The 17,055-nt window shown below is 45.6% G+C and overlaps 1 protein-coding gene across 1 annotated transcript; it reads left to right on the top strand.

Annotated features, from left to right (window-relative positions):
• The first annotated feature begins 211 nt into the window (after window positions 1-211).
• On the top strand, window positions 212-4,984 carry LOC109742276 (uncharacterized). Its single transcript, XM_020301367.1, has 2 exons — window positions 212-4,089; window positions 4,738-4,984. Exons 1-2 carry the CDS (start codon window positions 212-214, stop codon window positions 4,982-4,984), a joined length of 4,125 nt encoding a protein of 1,374 aa, XP_020156956.1.
• Window positions 4,985-17,055: the final 12,071 nt, after the last annotated feature.

Here is a 17,055-nt window from a genome sequence, read left to right on the forward strand (position 1 = left end):
TCCCTCTTCGAGCTCCGATCGGGCGGTGGAGGCAGTAGGCGGCGGCGGGAGCGGCAGCGTTCGGGTGCAGTCAGAGGACAGCCTGGTTGCCTGAGAGTATTTCTCGGGTGGTAAAATTCCAGCTCCTGGATTTGGCCGTGTACCATCGGAGGCGGGCGCAGGCGGCGGTGTTGGCGGCGGTGACAAGTTCATCCCACCCTCCCAACCCTCTATGGTGGTGATCTCTGACGGCCTTAACATGACGGGCCCTGTTGATTCTGGCTCCACAGCGGAGTTGCAGCTCGAGTCCCTCGAGTTGGACATCAAGGCGCTCCAGCACGAGAGAGAGGAAGATCGCAAGGAGTTCCAGCAGTTTCAGGTGTTTGTGAACAGAAATTTTGCAACGATGCAGAAAAACTTCGAGAAAATTCAGGACAATTTCAGGCGTCTGTTGTTAGATCCCGAGCCAGCACAGGCAGATCAAGTTGAGGAGGGCCAAGGCAGTGTTCAATTGAAGGACAACCAGATCAATTCGCCTCATGTAGCTCCAGGCAGACCCAAGCAGCTCCAAATTCCTACACCACCATCGGTGGCAATGCCTGACAAAGGCGCACCTTTGCCAATCGGAACATCAACACTGAGAGATCATAATGGCAAGGAACTGCAGTTGGATGGTACACCTAAGGTACCTTACAGACACCCGAACTATGGGCAAGCAAGGGAAACAACAGCAAACAATGCAGTGCAGCTCGATGACATACCTGAAGAAGAAGCAGCGGACAACATCTATAGAAGGAGACCAAACACCCCAGTGGAGGGTCGAAGAAATATCCTTACGGTAAAACCAGCTAAGCTCAATATCTCTGAATTTGAGGGCCATGATCCTGAGTCTTGGATTCAGAATCTGGACCAGTATTTTGCTGCAGCAAGAACCCCTATCGAGCGTAGAACAGAACTGGCTATATCTTACCTCAAAGGTCCCGCTGTTCAATGGTGGAGGGGAACTGGATTTGCTCCAAGCAATGTTCCATGGCATAAATTTTGCTCCTATTTGTCTGATAGATTTTCTGTGGATTCGGCCTGCGATATTGTCAGTTCCTTCCATGCCGCACAACAAACTACTACTGTTACTGCCTATGTAGAACAGTTTGAGCAGTTAATGAATACCATGAGAAGAGAAAACCCAGGAATTCCAGATGATTACTATGTTTCCAGTTTTGTGTCTGGCTTAAATCCATATATTAAAAGTCATGTGGAGTGCTTGAAACCTAAAGACATGCAAACAACAGTCTGGTATGCTAGGAGAATGGAAAAAGCACAACCTCTCACTCCTCTTGTGCAAGCTAAGCCTTATATGCCTCAGCCCAGAAGACAAGTTATCTTTGAGCAGTCCAAGACCCCTGTTCCTTTAGCCACACCTAACAGGAACACTGTTATCCAGCAAGCAAAGCAAAATCAAGTGTGTTACAAATGCAGAGAACCTTGGGTGCCTGGTCACAGGCAGGTTTGCAAAATGAGCCAGAGAGCTCAGATACAGGCGCTACAGGTGCAAGACAATGAAAACCCTGAAACAATTTTTGTAACAGACTTTGATGACCCTGACCTGGAAACAAATGAGCAGCTATCTGATGAAACTGTGCTAAAAGTGTCAATGCATGCTGCCATGGGCATAGGAGCAGGCAGAAACACTTTTGTATTAACAGTAAAAGTTGGAAATGCAGTTGCCACAGCCTTGGTGGACAGTGGCAGTACATCAACTTCCATAGCCCCTGAAATGGCCAGTAAGTTACCAGTTGCACCTACCCCAACACCAAAAATCAAAGTAGTGGTTGCAAGTGGAGGAATATTATGGACTGAGTTCCAGGCAAAGAATTGCCCCTATGAAATTCAGGGTCATCACTTTTCTGATAGTTTCAGAGTCTTGAAATTGAAGGGATATGACATGATTTTGGGAGTGGATTGGCTCAGGAAGTATAGTCCAGTTCAAATGGATTTTATTAAAATGGAGATGAAAATCTCTGACAGTACTGGGCAGTTTTTAACATTTGTGGATGAAACTGTACCTATCACTCCTGTGATTGAGGCAAAGGATAACACTGAAAAGCTGTTAGAACAGGCTGTGTGTGGATTTTTTCTCTTTACTACTACTGGTCTGGAGTTAACAGCAGATAACCAAGAAATCCCTGCAGAGTTACAGCCTTTGTTAGACCAGTATGAGAAACTGTTCCAGGAACCTACTGAGCTACCCCCAAGCAGGCCTTGTGACCACATAATTCCTTTAATAGAAGGGGCTAAAGTTGTGAATCAAAGGCCTTACAGAATTCCTCACCACCAAAAGGAAATATTGGAGAAAATAATTAGGGAACTCTTGAAAAATGGAGTAATCACACCTAGCACTAGTCCATTCTCCTCTCCTGTGTTGTTGGTGAAGAAGAAAGATGGTTCTTGGAGACTCTGTACTGATTACAGAAAATTGAATGCAATTACTATTAAAAACAAATATCCCATACCAGTTATTGAAGATCTTTTGGACCAACTCAAGGGGGCAAAGATTTTCTCCAAAATTGATCTCAGAAATGGGTACCATCAAATCAGAATGGCTGAAGAAGATATACCTAAAACTGCATTCACCACTCACATGGGATTGTTTGAATTTTTAGTTATGTCCTTTGGACAAACTAATGGCCCTCCTACTTTCCAGGCCCTCATGAACTTCTTGTTGGGCTATCTCAAGTTTGTTGTGGTTTTCTTTGACGACATACTAGTGTTCAGTTCCTCTATGGAAGAGCATAAGAGCCACTTAAAACAAGTGTTTGAAATACTGCAAGCAAATAAACTGCATGCAAAAATAGAGAAATGTTCATTTGGTAAACAGGAGGTTGAGTATTTGGGCCATGTCATTAACTCAGAAGGAGTGTCTACTGACCCATCTAAAATACAAGCTATCAAAGAGTGGCCAGCCCCTACTACAGTGACTGAGTTGAGAAGTTTCTTGGGGCTCAGTGGCTATTACAGAAGATTCATTCAGGGATATGGAGTAATTTGCAGGCCCCTGTTTGATTACTTAAAGAAAGAGGGTTTTAATTGGAGAGAGGAACAACAACAAGCATTTGAAGCTTTGAAACATAAGCTTACAAACTCTCCTGTCTTAGCCCTCCCAGATTTTTCTAAACCTTTTATTCTGGAAACAGATGCTTGTGGGTATGGATTGGGGGCTGTCTTGATGCAAGAGGGAAGGCCTATATCTTACTTCAGCAAGAGTATTGGTCCTAAAGCAGCTGCTATGAGCACATATGACAAGGAAGCCTTGGCTATCATTGAGGCTGTTAAGAAATGGAAGCACTACTTCCTAGCAACTGCCCTTGTTATCAGAACTGATCAAGAGAGTTTAAAATATATTCAGGAGCAGAAAATCACTGAAGGCATTCAGCACAAATTATTGCTCAAGCTGCTGGGCTTTAATTTCTCAATTGAGTACAAAAAGGGAAAGGAAAATAAGGCCGCAGATGCCTTATCCAGAGTGAAGCACATGATTTCTTCATTAACTGCTACTGCTGTTACTCCCACTTGGGTGAAGGAAGTAATAAGCAATTACAAAAGAGATGATAAAATTAAGGAACTCATTGCTGAGTGCACTGTGGACAAAACCAGCACCAATGCTTATTCATTCAAGCATGGTATACTTAGGTTTAACAACAAGATTGTCATTGGATCAGCTACTAACCTCAGGCAGGAAATCCTCCAAACATTTCACAACTATGAGTTAGGAGGCCATTCTGGGGAAAGAGCAACTTACCAGAGAGTGAAGCTGATTTTCCATTGGCAGGGCCTAAAACAAGATGTGGTGACTTTTGTGAAAGCATGCCCTGTTTGCCAGTTGAACAAGGCTGAGCACACTCCCTATCCTGGATTACTAGAACCTTTACCTGTGCCAGATTTTGCTTGGGCACATGTAAGCATGGACTTTGTGGAGGGATTGCCAAAATCAGAAAACAAAGATTTGATTCTGGTAGTGGTTGATAGATTTACTAAGTATTCCCACTTCATTGCTATGAAACATCCCATAACAGTGCAGTCTGTAGCAAGAGCATTCTCTGACAATGTGTTCAGGTTACATGGCATGCCCTTAGTGATAGTGACTGACAAAGACAAAATATTTATAAGCAAATTGTGGCAGCAATTGTTTAAGTCTCTGAAAATCAAGTTACACATGAGCACAAGTTATCACCCACAAACTGATGGTCAAACAGAAAGAGTCAACCAGTGTTTAGAAAACTACTTGAGGTGTATGTGTTTTCAGCAACCCAGGAAGTGGCATGGATGGCTGGCACTTGCAGAGTGGTGGTATAACACTTCCTTTCACACATCTCTACAAATGACTCCATTTCAAGCCCTGTATGGTTTCCCTCCCCCAATGGTAGCAGAATCAGCACTACCAGATGCTATTTGTGAAGATAATGAGGATTTACTACATAACAGAGAATTGGCCATTGAAGTAATCAAACAGAACCTTATCAAAGCCTAGTCTAGAATGAAGCACTTTGCTGATAAAAAGCGAAAGGAAAGAGAATTTGAAGTGGGAGATATGGTTTATTTGAAGTTGCAACCATACAGACACACTTCTCTCAGCTTACATAGGCATCTGAAACTCCATTCCAAGTTCTATGGGCCCTTTAGAGTCCTGAACAAAATTGGAAACCATGCTTATAAGTTGCTGTTGCCACAAGGCTGCCAGTTACATGATGTATTCCATGTCAGCCAGTTAAAGAAGCACATTGGAACAACAGTCATTCCTTCTCCTATCCTACCACTTATTGGTCCTGATGGCATTATCAAGATAGAACCTGAAGCAGTTCTGGAGAGAGCATTAATTCCTAGGAAGCAGGGGAGTATCAGTATTCCAGTGGTCAGGTGGCTAGTCAAATGGTCAAACCTTCCAGTGGAGGACGCTACTTGGGAGGATTCAGCATTTATCCAGAAGGTTTTTCCTGCTTTCAGAGCTTGAGGACAAGCTCAGGCTAAATTGGGGGGTATTGTCAGGCCATGTTCATGTTCTCCCCTGTTCCTGGCGTACCAGAAGTAGGATCAGCCGTAGATTCCTCATCGTGCGGTTCTGAACCTTGGATAACGGTTCGCAAGCAAAGGGCATCTCTCCTTCGTCGATCTACCATCCAGCGGCTGTAGTGTCCTCCAGTAGTTGTAGCTCATCCGACAGTGCCATGTGCTTTGCTTTTGCTTCTTTCACTTTATCAGTGTAATGGCTATAAAGCCAGCCTCGGCCCGGGGTGTGGTATGATTTAGCTGTATTGGGTGTAAACCCTAGCCGCCGGTGGCGTGCTAAACTTACTTTCCCCTTTCCAAAGCAAGAACCCTAGCTCGAAGCTCCCAAATTCTCTCCTAAAATTGTGCTCTGTGAGTTAAATTGCGTTGTCTGATCCATAGCAGACATTAATCCATAGCAGACATTAGATAGATAGATAGATAGATAGATAGATAGATAGATGTTGCTCAGTAGATCAAGCTTCTTCGTCGCTGTCGTGGGGGATGACCTCGTACTGGTCGGCGGGGAGGTTGGCCCTTGGGTTGTCGTCGTTGAAGACGTCGACCTGGACGTAGGCATAGCCGTCGCGCTTGAAGTCGACGAGGACCCTCTCGTTCTCGTCGCGCTCGGCCTTGATGGCGTCCATGGCCTCGCGAAGCTCCTCCGGGAAGTTGGGCAGGGGATCGCGAGGCTTCTTGTCCCACTCGAGCAGCCACTTATGTAGCTGTTCCGATGGTCTATCTTCACCGTCACCTGCTTCTTGATCCCATACCCCTCGTCAAGGTACAACCTCAACCACTCGGGGGATGCAGGCGGCGCCGCCGCCTTCTCCGCCTTGGCCTTGTCGTCCGCCTTCTTCTTCTCCGCCTTGGCCTTGTCGGCCGCCGCCTTCTTCTCCGACTTGGCCTTGTCGAGCGCTCCTTCTTCTCCGCCTTGGCCTTGTCGACCGCCGCCGCCACCTTCTCTGCCCTGGCCTTGGCCGCCATGTGCATCTTGGAGACTGTCCGGACCATGGGCTTGTACTTGCTGTGTCTCTGGCCCAGGACGTCCGGCTCGCCGTGGTGGCCGCGGGAAATGTCCAGACCGGCGAGGGAGACGGAGACGTTGAGCTCGCGGAGGACCGTCGACTCGTCGGGCGGGCTGGGGGTGGGGGTGGCCTGGAACTCCCTGTTGGCGAGGCAACAAACCGGCGCCGGCGCCGGCACCGAGATCACTCCTCCCTCCATCGCTCTCCCCCAAACCCTTGGCTCTGTTCGCTGGAAGCTAGTGGCGGCGGCTGTTCGAGGCGTTGGGACCGAGTGAGCAGGAGACCCCGGTCCCGCGTATAAATAGCCTCGCAAACCCTAGAGCTTCCGCATCGGATCGGATCCGGTCGCCGTCTCGGGCTCGGGCTACACCGACGCGCCCGGTCTTTCTTTACTCTCACTCGCTAACGCTTGTCGGATGCGGATCCCATTCGCTAACGCTTGCGGGTCCAGCAGATGTCGAACCTTCTCGAGGGCCCTGGAACTGACTTTGTGCAGGATTGATTTTTTTAGGGGTATTGTGCAGGATTGATTGTAGGCCAAGAAACCCTTCCTTCAGGATTGTGGCCCAAGAAACCTGGATCCAGCAACTTGGGCCATACTATCGAAGCATGGCCTTTATTGCTTATGGTGCTATTGGTGCACCGAACTCATGTTGCACATTTTAAAATATTCTAAAAGTTTAAAAAAAAATTATCACATGGACATGGAGACAAAATCAATGTAGGTTGTCGCAAAATTTGCTACGAAAACCTTTTTACAACATGCAATGATGTTGTGTCGTTGTTTTAATTTTTTTTTCATATTTTTAAAAATCTTCTACGGTATCCGGTGCACGGGTAGCACCACAACTGCAGGTGCACCGGATACATTCCCTCAAAAGTGTGGGTTTCCGAATATGGAATGTCTATTTTTATTCTTTGCATGGGGAATTAACCGAACTATCACGAACGGGACGAGCAGGGCTTTGGATGAATGGATATAATATCGGGCAATCTTATTGGGGATAACAAGGGCTTACCTAGATACCCAAAGTTTCATATCTAAAGCAAGTATTCAAGAAACTGCTCGAGTTTTAGCAAAAGGTGCCCTACGAGGTCGCATTGATTGGTTGAAAGGCTTGGAAGAAAACGATTGGTCATAATAAGCTTCATGTAAGCCTTTGATGATCATCTTTGGACATCATGTATACAAGTCACATGTGGAATGGCATCCTTAAAGCTATGAACGAATGTTCAACTAAGATACAAACATAACTTATCATTCACAGGCAAATGGTCAAACTGAAAGAGTAAAACCAACACTTGAAAATTATCTCATATGCATGACCATCATTGAACCAAATAAATGGACTTCTTGGCTCCTCCCTTGTCATACTATTCGTATATAACTAGTTTAGACCACGCAGGAGTTGAAATGTTTTGACTACAACGACCATGAGGTGGTGCTTCTACGACAATAGTTGTACTATTGTTGCGGTGGTGCTGATGCTGTTTTGCAGCACCACTTCTGTTGCAAGGTCATCGTCATTAGTGCGTGTATAGCGAGCGGGCTGCAGCGGCATGGTCGTCGGCGATGGGGCAGCACTACTGCAAGGTCGATGGTTGCGTCGTGTGTGCTTTTAAGAAGGCTGAGGAGAGCTGCAAGCACTACAACGAATGACTACCACTTATGCGGATGGTGGTCGGCATTACTGCTGATGCAACCCCCTGTTTGCAATAGGTCCGTTGGTGTTGCTTTCAAACACCGCAATTGCTGCAGAGAGGAGGGACTGCTAGTGCTTTTAGGCAGGGGCGCCGTTCACCATGCCGCTGCAAGGCAACGTCTCGAGAGTTCTTCGGGTGGGGCGGTGGTTTGCAGGTGTTGCTACTGTGGATCTCGTCGATTGGACGTTGCAACAAGAGACGACAACCGACGATGCTGATGATGAGTCCAAAATGCACGACTTCTCCTGCATCTGGCATATGCGTTAGGTGAGTACTTTGGATGTACTCACAAGCTCACAACAACCATAGCAATTGAGACAAACAAAAGTAGGGAAATATGCAAGTGAAGCAATTATTAATATGTTGAAGGTAAACATGATGCTACTATTCAACTTACAGAAGTATAAGCGATCATTTAAGGTCACATGGACCAACTTACTCATGCTCATTATCACCACATGATCATCATTGAACCAACCTTGAGATGAGTTCTTTCATAATTATTGTTGATCAATAGTGTGACCTAGTAAGAACTGTGTCCAATACCATGGACTCGGCTATTCGAACAGATTCTCACCTCTGCGCAGGTTACGCACTTTACCGGCACTATGAAGCTCCTAGTCTGGTACTTTCGTACACTTCCCTAGGGGTGGACCAATGCTGCTTCAACAAAACCCGTCCACCTCATGACACTATTGAGAAACGTGGTAGAAAACAAAAAAATTGCCCTACGATCACCCAGGAACAATGTGGCACCCCGGCTCAGAGCAACCGGTTTACCTTGCATTGCAAGCCCAGACATCAAGTCTTCTGGCAACACACAACAACTTGGTAAAGAAAATAATCGCTTTATTGATCTCTTGCAGATACATAGGTTCAAATATTACATGATAAGCAAGGCCAAGCGGCGCACATGGTGCGACTGCAGTTATGTACATTATTTAGTAGACATCTAGGGGGCCTCGATGATAAGGGAAACTCCTACTCGGCAGCGGAAGGACGAAGTAGCGGGACTCCACTCCACAAGGACACTATTGGGACACGGCCTAGAACGCCATGTACCGATCGACATCAACTCCTTGCACGGCTTCTCCTGCATCTAGCATGACACGCTAGGTAAGTACTTTGAATGTACTCGCAAGTTCGCAGCAAACAAAACAAACAAGATGGGGTCTATTCCTACATGAATAGATCTTGTCTACATCATGTCATCGTACTTATTGCATTACTCTGTTTCTCCACGAACTTAATACACTAGATGCATGCTGGATAGTGGACGATGTGTGGAGTAATAGTAGTAGATGTAGGCAGGAGTCGGTCTACTAATCTTGGACGTGATGCCTATATAATGATCATTGCCTGGATATCGTCATAATTATTTGAGGTTCTATCAATTCCCCAACAGTAATTTGTTTACCCACCATATGCTATTTTCTCGAGAGAAGCCACTAGTGAAATCTACGGTCGCGGTCTATTTTCTCATCATATATTTTCAGATCTATATTGCTATTTGCCTTTTTATTTATTTGCATCTTTTATTTTCAGATCTATATTATCAAAAACCCAAAAATATCATGCTGAATTTTATTTGCCTTTATTTTATTTGCATATACCAATCTATCACTTTACCAATCTTTTACCCAGGAGGGACTGACAACCCCTCTTTCGCGTCAGGTTGCAAGTATTTGTTCTTTCTGGGTAGGTACCGTTTACATAGTGTTGCTTGGTTCTCCTACTAGTTCGATAACCTTGGTTTCATTACTGAGGGATCTACCTACCTTAGTTGTATTGCATCATCCTTACTCCTTGGGGAAAATACTGACGCGGATACAAGACATCACAGAAGGGAGGATCAATCATGAACATGAACATGCTTTGTGAGTAGTTACTTTTGTTCCTAAGGACATGGGAGAAGTCTTGTTATAAGTAATCATGTGAATTTGGTATTCGTTCGATATTTTGATGAGATGTATGTTGTCTTTACTCTAGTGGTGTTATGTGAACATTGACTACATGACACTTCACAATGATTTCCGCCTAGGGGAAGGCATTCGGAAGTAGCAAGTAGATGATGGGTTGATAGAGTGACAGAAACTTAAACCCTAGTTTATGCTTTGCTTCGTAAGGGGCTGAGTTGGATCCACACATGTTTAATGTTATGGTTAGATTTATCTTAATTCTTCTTTCGTAGTTGTGGATGCTTGCGAGAGGGGTTAATCATAAGTGGGGGGCTTGTCCAAGTAAGGACAACACTCAAGCACCGGTCCACCCGCATATCAAATTATCAAAGTAGCGAACACGAATCATATGCGCATGATGAAAACTAACTTGATGATAATCACTACAACAAATATGTCAACTTGCGACAATCAATATTGGTCGCTGAATGGTCATTTTTTTCGTTTGCGGCCTTTTTATGACCAAAAACAATTGGTCAAAAGCTGGCCATCTTTAATGAAACTTAACGACCTTCTCTGTGAGATGGTCGTAGAAGGCAACGACCAAAACAAAACTTCTGGTTCTACGACCAATTGTTTTGGTCGCTGGCAGCCTGCCTAGGCCATGTAGAATCTGACGTGGCAGTCTGACATGGCAAAATTGCGACCAAGTGAATTGGTCGTTGATTAGAATCAGTCCGGTCCAATTCGGTGTTCTACATGGGCCTAGCCCAACAATTCGGTCGGTGCTTTACTTGGGCCAAGCCCAACAATTCGGTCTTCCTATTATTTTTTCCTACGAATTCTGTTTGGCTACATGGGTCAAGCCCAATAATTCAGCCTTTTAAATTTTTGGGTTGTGGCCTTCTTGGCTCAAAATTTCAATTTTTTTCTCATAAGATGGCTCCCAATTGTCGGTTTCTAGTATTGGGTCCTAGGATCAGTTCTTCATATTTCAATTTGACAGTAAATAGGTAACCAATATTTAAATCAGCACTGACAAAAAACAAGTTTGAAATAATAACTACAATGGCAATTGAGGGAGTCCTGGATTAGGGGGTCCTCGGGTGTCCGGTCTGCTCGATATGGGCCGGACTGATCGGCCGTGAAGATAAAGCAGAAGACTATCCCCCGTATCCGGGTAGGACTCCTATGTGCGTGGACGGCAAGTTTGGTGTCTGGATTACTATTTCCTTCTTCTGCAAACCGACTCTATACAACCCTAGGCCCCTCCGGTGTGTATATAAACCGGAGGGTTTAATCTATAGAGGCTATCATAATAATGATAGGCTAGACAGCTAGGGTTTAGCCATTATGATCTCGAGGTAGATCAACCCTTGTAACCCTTATACACACCGAATAGAATCGAGTAGGACGTAGGGTTTTACCTCCATTAAGAGGGCCCGAACCTGGGTAAACGTCGTGTCCCTACTGTCCCTTGTTACGATCGATCCTCAGACACACAACTTGGGACCCCCTACCCGAGATCTGCCGGTTTTGACATTGACATTGGTGCTTTCATTGAGAGTTCCGTTGTGTTGTCGACAAAAGAATCAATGGCTCGCCTCGTCATCGACGACGATGCTATGTCCGGGGAAACCTTTCTCCCTGGTCAACTCTTTGTGTTTGGCGGCATCATGCTACGTGCAAACTCGACCAGTCACCTTGAGCAGGTCGACAGCTACGCCCCTGGTCACCAGATCAGGTTTGGAAGTTTGAATTACGTCGCCGATATCCGAGGAGACCTGATCTTCGAGGGGTTCACGACCTCGGCCGCCGCTCCCCACCCATAGGAAGGAGGCCCTTCGGATCCACTATCAGATCCCGTCCAGGGGTCGGCGCTCGTATCCGACTCGGCCATAGATCCGGGACGGACCACATCATCCGAAGACGGGGGGATGAACCCCGCCGAACTCTCTCCCATCACGGAGCTTCTAGCCGGAGACCCAGATGCGGCCACGCTGTCGGCAGACCCGGAGTCAAATGGGACTCTTCCTGTCACCTGGAAGCCGGACTCGCCTCTGGACGTCAACTCCGAACTCTCGAGGTCTGCGTCCATTGGGCTCGATCAAGCGGTTATCACCGAACCTAGCTCCGCAGATCCTCAAATTCCTGTCTAGCTTTTGCTCTTAAATGAAATGCTGGACTTAATACAATCTCTCGCCATCACAGAAGTGTCACCTCCGAAATACACCTAGCTTGGTCTGGAAGCCGATAGTAGGGAATTTTGCGTCCCACCCACCACCCACTTAATAGCCACTGTCGAAGATTTAACCAACATGCTAGACTACGCCTCCAAAGACATCGATGGCATGGACGACGATGTTGAACCCGAACCAGGTCAAAACCCGCCCATCACTGGGCATTGGACGACCACTTCTACTTACGATGTATACATGGTGGACACGCCTGAGAAGAAGGACGACGATGGCACTCAGGATCCAGATGAGGACAAGCCCGTCGATGAACCACCAAAACGCCGGCGTCAGCGGCGCCGCTCACGATCGTGTCGGGGAAGGGAAAGCAATACCGACACCAGAGATAATGACACTCCGGACAACGCCGAAGACCCCGACCACCCCGTCGAGCCTGCGTTCGAGCAGGATGAGAGGGAAGAGGGTCAATACAGCCCCGAAGAACTCGCTGATCACGAGGATTCGGAAGATAGTAACTAATTACCTATCTTCGAAGAGGATGTTAGCCTCAGTAACGAAGATTTCATCGTCCCAGAGGAAACCCTCGAACAAGAACGCTTCAAGCGACGGCTCATCGCCACTGCACGGAGCCTGAAAAAGAAACATCAGCAGATTCAAGCCGAACAGGATACGCTCAATGTAAGTGCATCTAGTGCCCCTTAGTGATTTTGGTGTATTGAAGACTTATAGGTTAAGGGACTAATGTGTTTATGAGTGTACACAGGTCTATAAGTCTATGAGGAGTTTGATATTTACAGAGAAAGTCGACCCCTAAAAATGATTGTCTTCAATTGAAGACTTTGGATTTCTGAAGACTTTCTGAAGATTTTGAAAGTGAAGAAATTGGTGTGACCTTGAAGACTTGTTATTCATTTGAGGAACTTGAAACATGAAGACTTTTGTTTCCGTAGTTTCATTTTCTCTTTCTTGAGTCATAGGAAACACTGTACTGTTAAAGGGGGTCGAGGAAATACTAAGGAAAAATTTCCATGTGATGCTCAACTCAAAATCCTACACCTACCAATCCCTTCGAGTGAAGCCATTGGAAATCTCATGCGGTTCAGTCATATTGTTCAGTGACAGAGACGAAGTTCTTCTGGTCTCTGAGGAATTTGTCCTGACTGAGGAGTTAGGAATTCGCCAGTGCGGATTGCCTACACAGTGAGGAACATGATAGCCCTGAGGAATTTGAACCTCAAATTTCCGACCGTTGCTGTGCTATGCGCCAGCTGTCCCAAAATATCTACCCACCTAACGGTCATATCATTGAAGGGCATTTATGTCTTATCATGTCGGGCTGCTCCCTAGGCTATAAATAGCTGGTTGGCTACTCCGGGAGAAACTGACACTTGTCATTTGAGAGCATCCCATCCTCCGAGGACTTTGAGTGAAAATCATCAAGTGAGGAAAACCAAAACCCAAACCCAAACACCTACAAACCCAAAGTGATTGAGCATCACTGAAGAGATTGATCCTGCATGGATCCGACGCTTGTTACCTTTGAAGACTGTGCTTCTTCCAGACGGTTAGGCGTCATGGTCTAGAGCATCCAAGAGGGAATTGTGGATCGCCGAGTGACTGAGTTTGTGAAGGTTTGGAAGCCACCTGAAGACTTACCATGAGTGTTTGGGCGAGGTCTGTGTGACCTTAGCTCAAGGAGAATACAATGAGGACTGTGTGTCCGGGACTGTGTGTCCTCAGGTTTAAATACCTAGCCGCTTCAACCAGATGTACAACTGAGACAACAGTTGGAATTGGTCTACCAAATCAATGTTTTCACCAAGCTCACGGGTTCTATTTCCTCAACTCTTTCATTTCCTCATATCTGTTTTGAAGAATTTGACTGAAGACTTTCTCAAATTCCTCAGTTCAATTTCTTCAGTCTGTTTGTCTTCATCCTGTTTTATCCTGTGCCTACATTTTCTGTACTCTGTGTTTGTCTTCATTTCATCATGATGACCATGCTTGTATTCTGTTATGTTTACTTCTGAGTACTTATTCCGCTGCAAGTAGTTCTTCGCTTAGGAATTTCCTCACCCTGAAATTCCTCAGTGAAGAATTCATAAAAATCACCTATTCACCCCCCCTCTAGTCGATATAACGCACTTTCAATTGGTATCAGAGCAAGGTACTCCCTTGTTCTGTGTGATTTTGGTTTAACCGCCTGGAGTTTTAGTTATGTCGACCGCAGATATGAAGAAAGTGACATGCCCCATCTTTGACGGTCACGAGTATCCCAAGTGGAAGGCCATGATGAAGAAGCGCCTCATGGCGATGAACAGCGAGCTGTGGACCATCACTGAGATTGGCCTTACTGATCTGTTCAAGATGGCAGAAGCTGATGACATTCGCAAGTTCACCCTTCTCAACCTCATGGCGAAGGATGTTATTTGCTCCTGTCTGTCTCAAAATCAGTTCCGGAATATCATGCATCTCGATCATGCGAAGCTTATCTGGGACCGTCTCTCTGAGGTCTATGAAGGTCATCGAACACGTCATGATCCTTGGTTTGATGATTTCAAGGAATCTCTCAAATCGATGACATTCGAACCAGAATCATCATCCTCTACTCCATGCCTTATGGCAAAAGGTGCTAAGGTAACTGAATGCTACCTATCTAAATCCAGTGATGAAGAATCTGGTGATGAATTTGGACCGAGCTATGTCAAATTTGCTTCCCTTGCCACCAAACAACAAAGAGCCTTAGAAAAAGTACAATACATGCTAAATAAGAGCGATGATATGTTGGGTGAGGAAATGGATCAGTCGAAAGCCTTGGCTGAAAGTCTTCAGAGACTTCAGTCTAAGTTTGATAACCTTCAAGGTCATCATAACACTCTCTTATCTGATCATGAGAAGCTTTCCTATGAATTTCTTCAAAGGAAGCAAGATCTTGAAAAGCTAAGAGTGAGTTATGAAGATCTTCAGAAGGAGCGTGATTCACTACTTGCTCAACAAATCAGCGCTTCTCAGGAAGAATTTGTTCCTCCATGTTTGAAGTGCATTGAACGTGAATCTGCTAATTCTTCACCTGAAAGTTCAAATGCTTCTAATGCTACAAATTCTTCACCTGTCTCTGCTATCACTAATTCCTCATCTGAGGACATTGCTAGTATCACTGAAGATGCAGGGCTGAAGGAATTGTACATGACAGGCATGTACAAAAGCCTCAAAGGGCATCAGACTCTTTGTGATGTGCTTAAAAAGCAGATCCTCAACAGGAACCCTAGGAAAGAGGGTATTGCCTTTGAGAGGAAACTCAATGCTGATGGTACATACTGGAAGCATGAGTAGTACCCCAAAACCTCATGGGTTGCTGCAAAGGGACCTCCAGTTGATCCATCCAATTTATTTGGCTTTACATGTGAATCTCCTCATTCTTCTGATGAGTCATTTGACTCCAACTATAAACTGTTCAAAAATTAGAATGGTGAAGTATTTGCTAGATATGTTGGCACTAACTGCAGGAATGGTTCCCCTATGAAGAAAATCTGGGTTCCCAAAAGGTGTCTTGAAAGTCTTCAGGTGAATGTCATCATGACACCACCAGTGAAGAATAGGAACCCCAGATCAAATTCTTCATATGGACCAAATTCTTCATTTGGATCCAAGTCCTCGTACGGACCAAATTCCTCACATGGATCAAATTCCTCAAAAGGATCAAAGTCCTCATATGATCATTATCGTGCTAATCTTCTGTTTCACAGGGAACTAAGGGCTATGAATATGAGCATTTTTCTTCTAATCATTATGTTCATAAGTCCTCGAAGAATTTCTCTGCTTATTCATATGCTTACCCTAATTCCTCTTATGTGAAACGAAGTGGACTGGCTTCTATGCCACCTTTTGTGACACCCAAGTTTTTATTTGGATTTTTCAAAAGATTTTTGTTTGACTTGAGGGAGGTGATTTAATTTTTTTTCAAAAGAACTCTCCCTTTCAAATATTTTTTTATGGCAAAAGTTTTATTTGGATTCACCCAAGATCTATCTTTGGTCTTGGAGGTTCTTGCTTTTCATTTGGACTCAAGACAAAATACTTTTCACTTGGGAAAATGCCTTTTGAAAATCTCTTTGAAATTTGCACTATGGCTTTTGGAATAATCCTTTACCACTTTCAACATTTCCCTCTTGCCATGGCCTTAGTGCAAATACTCTCTCCTAACCCTCCCCTCATCTTTGGATCATGTTTGGCATCTAATCCAGCAAGTTGAACCTCCCCTATGTTTATTTTCCATTTAAATCTTATTCAAATAAATCTCTGTCTTCTATTCTATCCATTGGTGATTTACAAAGGAACTCTACTTTCTGTTTTGATTTTTGCCCCCAAACCAACTCTCCTCCCTAGTCCTTTGAACCCTCAACCAAGATCCATGAAGATCCACTGGTCTTCAGTTCAAATTTTTCAAACTACACTTGCGGCAAGTTTGGACCAGATTTGTCAAATTTGGTGAAATTCATTCAAACCCTTCTCCAAAAATTCCAAGTAAAATCAGGCAGCCTCTGGGTGCATTGAGTGGTCACCTCACCAAGTTACAGCCCCAGAAAAATTTATCTCATAGCCAAATCTTTCTGTCGAACACCTGCAGTGCATTGTCAATGTCAAGTTTCAGTTAAGTTCAGAGAACATTGCAGTGCACTGTCATTTTCTTCAGAACCCGACGACGATCTCACCAGTGCCACTGTGTCGCCTTGCTCCTCGTTCCCTCCCCCTTGTTCCTGCACCGGACGACCGCCTGGCACCTTGCGGACGTCGGCGACGAGCAGCAGAAGGTGCGCCGCCCCGTGACCGACGCTAGCGGCGGCTTTGCGGCCGCCAGCGGGAGGCACGGCGCTGACGGCGCCACCCAGCGCCGCCCAAACCACCGGAGCTCGCCGCGTGGCCTTCCACTCCCCCGAACGCGCTGCCGCTCTCGTCGTGAACCGCAGGGCGCGGAGCGCACTCTCTGCCGCAGTCGAGCCCGTGCGGCCATCTCACCGTGGACCGACACCATTACGCCAAGACCAACTCCGTTTAGCTGTGGAATGACACCAGTAACCTCCACTGATGCTGCCTGGACACTCAAACCTCCTGCCAATCCACTGCATCGCCGTAATCGCTCGCCGGAGATTCTCCGTTCACGGCCACCCCGTCGATCCGCCTATAAATAGAGGCCCCGAGCTTCAACTCGAG

Source organism: Aegilops tauschii, chromosome 7, assembly GCF_002575655.3.
Source record: "Aegilops tauschii subsp. strangulata cultivar AL8/78 chromosome 7, Aet v6.0, whole genome shotgun sequence".
Taxonomy (NCBI): Eukaryota; Viridiplantae; Streptophyta; class Magnoliopsida; order Poales; family Poaceae; genus Aegilops; species Aegilops tauschii.

Excerpts from the sequence above, each read along its gene's own strand:
- LOC109742276 (XM_020301367.1), top strand. The coding sequence starts at position 212 with ATGGTGGTGATCTCTGACGGCCTTAACATGACGGGCCCTGTTGATTCT. Across the intron at positions 4,090-4,737 it reads TTCTCTGACAATGTGTTCAG|CCAGTTAAAGAAGCACATTG; the intron begins GTTACATGGCAT and ends ATTCCATGTCAG.